This window comes from Austrofundulus limnaeus, unplaced genomic scaffold (assembly GCF_001266775.1).
Source record: "Austrofundulus limnaeus strain Quisiro unplaced genomic scaffold, Austrofundulus_limnaeus-1.0 Scaffold156, whole genome shotgun sequence".
NCBI lineage: Eukaryota > Metazoa > Chordata > Actinopteri > Cyprinodontiformes > Rivulidae > Austrofundulus > Austrofundulus limnaeus.
This window is the reverse complement of record NW_013952558.1, coordinates 576,906-583,219: the sequence shown is the minus strand read 5'-3', so window position 1 is coordinate 583,219 and position 6,314 is coordinate 576,906. Positions and strand designations below refer to the sequence as shown.

The following is a 6,314-nucleotide window of genomic DNA, read 5'->3' as shown; positions in this document are numbered from 1 at the left end:
GGCCCCCAGATAAACCAGCAGGAGGGGCAGCCCAGACCGCAGCCTGACAGATACCCAAACATACACATTCACAATGGCACCATCCCACCCTCATCCTCACCCCCACTCAATCAAAGACATACATGGACGCCACATTCCACTCATACCCCCGATATACACTCTATACCCCCCAGGTCCAGGACATGCACCCACCCACCATTGGAGGCAGCACACACCCGAACCCAGGAGGTAAACCCAATCATTCTGAGGTGGAGAGGAGCAGATAGCCAAGGCCTGGCCCGGGCCGCACCAGGACGCCCGGCCAGCCCCCCGATGCAGAGGAGCCACACCCATGACAACCCCACCACACCGCCAGCGACCAAGTGCACCTTCCCAGCCGTCCACCCCCCGGAACCCAGCAGCCACCCCGGCCAGBGGGCCACCCACAGGAACCAAGAGCCACACCTCAGGAGACAAAGCAGCACCAGGGAGGACAGAGAGCCAGCCCCGCCCCCGGCGACCGTCCAAGCCCCAAGCCCACCCACAGCCCACGACCGCACCCGGCGGTCCGCCCTTCTTCAGGACCCCCTCCCCAAATGGCCTTCTCCTCTCTGTCAACGCTCTCTGGTTTCATTTAAAAGAGTCGATCATCAGATATTGTCCAAGATTAACCTTCAGGGTGGATATAGTTCGCTCGCACCGATGACCTATCCACATCTTCATTTACCCAGAATGCTTTGTGGGTAAATAAAATGGCCCCATCCGTGTAATATATTTTTAAAATTTTAGTTTAGAAATGATAAAAACTAAACGTCGTACAGTATTTTAAGTCTTTATTTTACAGTTAAAATATATGTTTATCAAATAAAGTCTAATGTTACAACTAATTGGGGATCCCTTTAAGAGTGTTTGGGCCCGATTGTATATCACTTTGTAATTACTCAATTTTCTGATAGTAATCAACTGTTAAACATTTAAATCAAGAAAATGGAAAACAAGAAGACATGCCTGACTATAAGCTCCATATGCCTGAAAGATCGATTAATAGGCCTGTCTCGATAATACATTTTGCTGGACGATAAATTGTCTCAGGAATTATTGTGATCAATGATAATATCGTTTGGAGACTAATGCAATGATTTTTCCTCTGGCTTCATAAAATAAGAGCGGCCATTCTCAAGCCACTTACAAAAATGAACTGAAGGTTACGAWATTTACGTAAAGATACGGACGGACCGGGACCGGAGTTCGTGAAAACATCACACAACAACAGCTACTGAAGCTGTAAAATCCTTGCCCTCCCTTATCCAAGTCGGCACAGGCGTCTTCCTCCGGATTCATAAAATAATTGCTGTCACCCACACACTGCTTGTGAAATTTACAAAATGTACATTATATAAAAATAAATAAATAAATAAAAACTCTCTGTAAACCCGAGGTTTGCCATGGTGCCCTGAGGGCATCACTAGGCATCACCAGCTGAAAGAAGCTGTCGTAAAACCGAAGACTAAATTCCTACTAACAAGGTTCTACGAAGTTAGAGACCATTTGTCTGAATAATAATAATAATAATAATAATAATAATAATAATACATTTTATTTGTAATGCACTTTTCTTTTGATGCCAAATCTCAAAGTACTACCAAAAAAAAAAACAGATATAAAGGCTAATACCTGACACGAGATTTCACACTAAACAGTAGAAAAGAGGGAGATACAAAGAAAACAAAAAGCAGGCAATTGAAAATTACCTAATTTTAATTTATTATTCGATTAATTGATTCGTTGCTTATTATCCTATCAATTACACCAGTTTTAATAAAATAAATCTACAAATACCCTCTAATGCACAATCATGTGCTAAGCAAACTATGATCCCTTTCAGCCCCTGCCTTTACCCATTAAAACCTGTTTACATGTACAAACTGAAGCGTGAGCGAAGGCAGACTGTTAGCATGGCCTCCTGGGGACACAGAATGATGTATAAACATTCAGGTGTCGTGACTCACAGCTGCTCGTTCAGAGCGCGTGGATAAAGATGACCACGAGTGTAGAAAGGCACGTTGTCAGCCGGGCTCTGGTTCTGTTTACTTTAGAACAGCAAACACACCACTTGTTGGAGAAAGTTGAAGGGCAACTTTAATGGAGTCAAGGTTTCTAACTGTGAGGAATGCCAGAAATGCTGCTGGCTTTTATCTGCATTACCAGTTTTGAGCTTATCTGTGGTATACTTCATTTGACATCTGCAGATAAATTTAGATAAAGTGTAGTTTTATCGTTTACATTATATATGGAAGCATTACACTTGGTGATGACTGAGCACATGTGCATTATTCTTATGTGTAGTAGTACTAGACTACTACTATTAAATTTATTAGGGTTCTATTTCATCTGATTGGGATCGTGACTTTACTTTTATCTCGACCAAAACTCTTTGAAAGAAGAAATTTTAAATCTATATGAGCCTTTTGGATTGAATGCAATTGAAGCAGCTTCAGAATAGTGTGATGTGTTGAGAAATGATTGTTCATGTTTCCTTACACCACATCTAAGTTGGTTCACAAGTACAGTTTTATTACTTATTGTTAATTATTCATGAATTTGACCTTAAATTTAGTTTAGATAAAGCAAAGCAGCRGTCCTTGTGCCAGTTTTTCAACAAGTTGTTCACATAGATGCATTACATTTCTTGATTTATCGCTGAGTAAGCTCTTTATTTTGACCATTAAACACGATGACTGAGCACGCAGCATGCAGAGGGCTTATTAGAGGCTCATTTCTGTTCTTGCTGTTATCAGCAGCACTGGTGTTTACACTGACTCACCGAAACTCCAGCCCGGTTTCGATTACATTTGTATCTACCCTGCCCTCTGTTGACTTAAGGACACACTGCAACTCCTGTCCTGTACCTGAAATATGATCATGCAACCTTTTGCTATCAGTTGTGGTCTCACTTTTTTATTTAAACAAACGAATAAGATTTAAAAAAATGCACACAAAGACAGGCTTTTGTTTTACTTTTTGCTCTACCCAGAGGTTAAACTACTGTCTGCATTTTGTGCAGCAATGCAGCATGAATTTTGAGCGCTAAGTAATAGAGTGAAAACTAAAAAGAGCAAAAGATCTCGCTAAAGGTAGCAAAACACCAGTGGAGATATTATGATGTAGCAGATTTCAAAGAGATTCGGTTTTGAAAGAATTGAAAAGATAAGTAAAGTTTAAATATTTTAAAATAAAAATGATTAAAATGCAATCAGTCATTTCCTGGATGAGCTCAGTTCTTTGATAWATGGCTCGCTAAAATCCCACAGTGTGCAGAACCAGTTAGATTTGCACGATAATGTTTCGTCCCCTCTTGTCTCCACACAGGAGTCTCTGGACAGTCGCCATCGTCTGCTGTGCAAACAGAGGGAAGACGCTAAAGATCTGAAGGAGAACCTGGATCGCAGGGAGAGCCTGGTCTCCACCTTCCTTTCGCGCCAGCTGTCCGTCGAGCAGCTGCAGGACTACCGGCGTTTTGTCCAGACCAAGGCCTCGCTCCTCATCCGGCAGAAGGACCTGGAAGAAAAACAGAAGTTGGGAGAGGAGCAGCTGGAGGCTCTGTCCATCAGCCTTAATCTGTGAAAAGATGGAAAGAAAAAAGGTTTCTTCAACTTGGCCTGGAAGGAAGATGACTTGTTAAAAAAAACTGTTTTGGATAAACTTTTCACTCTGTTTGCCTGACAGATCAGGTGGATCACTTCACTGTAGGACTCAAATTGTTTTGGCCCTTTTTAAAAAGAGCTCGACAGAACCTGCTTCATGAAGACAGCAGGAATGTCTGCTAGACTGAATTTTGGAGAACATTTCTGCACAATCAGCAATGTGCATTAAAACTCATCATGATTTTGTACATTTTCTTTCACTTTGAACACAAATGGACTGTTTCTGTGTGCCTTTTATATATTGTTGTAGCCGTTAAACATTTTGTCGTAGAGCTGCTGTGCAGAAAACCTTAAAAAAACGTAGACTTTTCTTTAATTTTTCACCCTCCAGCCCTGTACCTGCACCTGTGGAAACCTCCTATAAGCTTTAAGATTGAACCTGAGCAGTGCGAAGGCTTCAGTGGCCTGACTGAGTGTGGTGTTCTGTATCATGTCAGGAAAATGTACTATAGATGGTAGTGGATATTTTTTTCTTAATGGTCTTATTTTCAAATGTTTTTTTTTTTTTTCAAATCATGGCACTAAAAACCAAAAAAAGGTGAATGGAACAAAGCACTTTGTGAAGATGCAAGAATGCACATTTCTTCAAACCTGATTCGAAAGCATTTGAAGTTAAAGCCTTACTCCATCCATTTAAACGTTTATGCTTTTAATTTTTACAGAAATGTTTGTACATTAAAACACATACTGATGAAGAACTGGATTCACTTAGTTTTCTAGCTGCTTTAAGTCTTAATGATTTCTTGCTGAGGTGCTAAACCTCTCAAGCAGATTATTAGTAAGGAACAATGATGTTAATGAATACTCCCTCTCTGTGCTGCTTTTGTTGCAGAAGTGTAATACTTGAAACCCTTTTTATTAGAATAATTCTAATATCTTCACTTCAGGGGTCTTAAACTAATTTAAAGTTCTTTACTTCCTCAGTGAAGGCCCTTTAATCAATSTATAGGTTTATTTCCATTTACCCTTTGTGTTACAGGACCACTTGAAGGTACTCATTGCAAACTGTCAAATCAAATATAAGTTTATTCTAAAATACATTAAATAGTGTCATTTGAAACCATTTACTCCTGTAGTTTTCTATTGGATGTAAAAATTAGAAATGCGGGTACGCATTCAATGTAAATAAATCCCTTCTGAAAACTATCTGTAAGCTTCACTTCATGACTTCAATGAGTACCTTTTGAAATCTACATATCGAATTTGTTTCAGCAACATTTGTATTTAGTTCCTATTTTATTCATAAATACTTGACCAGCCGCTTTAGTTTTTTTTTTAAGAGCAGCCAGTGAGGGTGCACGAGATCATGAGTGTTTTATTGTTTGTTTAGTCAAAGTTTGAAGCTATTCTTCAGAAACYGATCAAAATGTGATCATCTCTCAGGAGAAACTTGTTGGCTGTGCTGTGCGTGGGATGTTCACTGAAAGTATCCTTTGCTTGCCTCCGCCCAAACATCAGAGCATCAAAGACCGTGTCGAGCAAAAAAAAAACATTCGAGCAGATTTGGGTCAAGCCGTCAGACGTCGATCCACCTTGAAGGATATTTTCCTATTTTTCTGCACGGCTTCCACCAGCTGCGGAGACTCCGTCCGTCTCAGTTTGTTAAACAAATGTATGCTTGTTTTGGCCTTTGTGCAGACGTGGGGCTGAAGGGCTGGACATGTTTCCTGCAGCAGGCTGAAATKATAAATTATGCAAAGGACCATTATTCTGGACACAAGGAAGTCTTGTGGAAAAAAGTGAGGAAAATGCTAAAAGGAGCAGCACGTGGACAAACACTCATTTCAGTTCTGATTAAACAACTTTCTTCCTCCTTTGATTTACTCGATGCAGTGTTTTGTTGAAATCTCCCAAAGAAGGGATTGAGTTTCAAACGCTTCAGAATTTGAGTGACAGCTAATAAGGAACGAGTTGATGAACGTTTCAGTCGTATTCTTAAACGTTGCTGGTTTGTGCCTGCTTTTGGGGTTTAAAATTCCACAGAGTTTGTAATATTGTGAATAAATTAAGCTTTCACTGGAAATCTGACTGCTGGACTTTATTTCTCCTTTATGTCCCACGGTGAACTGACTGAAATCAAAAGTATGTTTTTGCTTTTTTTGTGCAGTTAAAAGCACCAGAGTGTGACAGACTACACAGAAGATGGCAAAATTTAATTTTTTTAAACTTTTCAGTTTTTAGTTTGTGACAGCAGAATAGCAACTTCAGTCAGAGAGCATTTCTGCCCTCTGCAGGCAAAAGCAAGACTTCCACTATCCCATACCACAAAAAACCAGGCTGAGTGTGTGTATTGTAATGTGTGTAATAACTTGTGTCATTAAAATTTGTCAAGATGATCTTAAGTGGCATATACTTTAACGTGTACAAAATTATATGCATATCAACAGGTTACTTATGAACACTGTAAAGAACTTTTTAATCTTGTTTCAAGGTTTTACAAGGTGATAAATGAGGTTAGACCACTTGACAAATAAAGAAGCAGTTAAGTTGTGTTTTTCATTCTGAAGGAGTGCCTTGTTGTGGCAATAAAACTCACTGTATGAGGTTCCTGCAGTGGGCAGGACCTTTCTTTGGTAACTTGTTAAAGCTGAGCTAAACTAAACTCTCGTTGCAGTACTCCATATTTTCACT

The 6,314-nt window shown here is 39.9% G+C and overlaps 1 protein-coding gene across 2 annotated transcripts in view; it reads left to right on the top strand.

Annotated features, from left to right (window-relative positions):
- shroom1 (shroom family member 1) overlaps window positions 1–5,706 on the top strand; it is a 37,677-nt gene extending 31,971 nt beyond the window's left edge. For both annotated transcript variants that reach the window (XM_014016836.1, XM_014016835.1), the window contains exon 9: window positions 3,349–5,706. In XM_014016836.1, the coding sequence (XP_013872290.1) occupies window positions 3,349–3,603 (255 nt within the window). In that variant the 3' untranslated portion in view covers window positions 3,604–5,706. The remainder of the gene's footprint in view (window positions 1–3,348) is intronic.
- The last annotated feature ends 608 nt before the right edge of the window (window positions 5,707–6,314 follow it).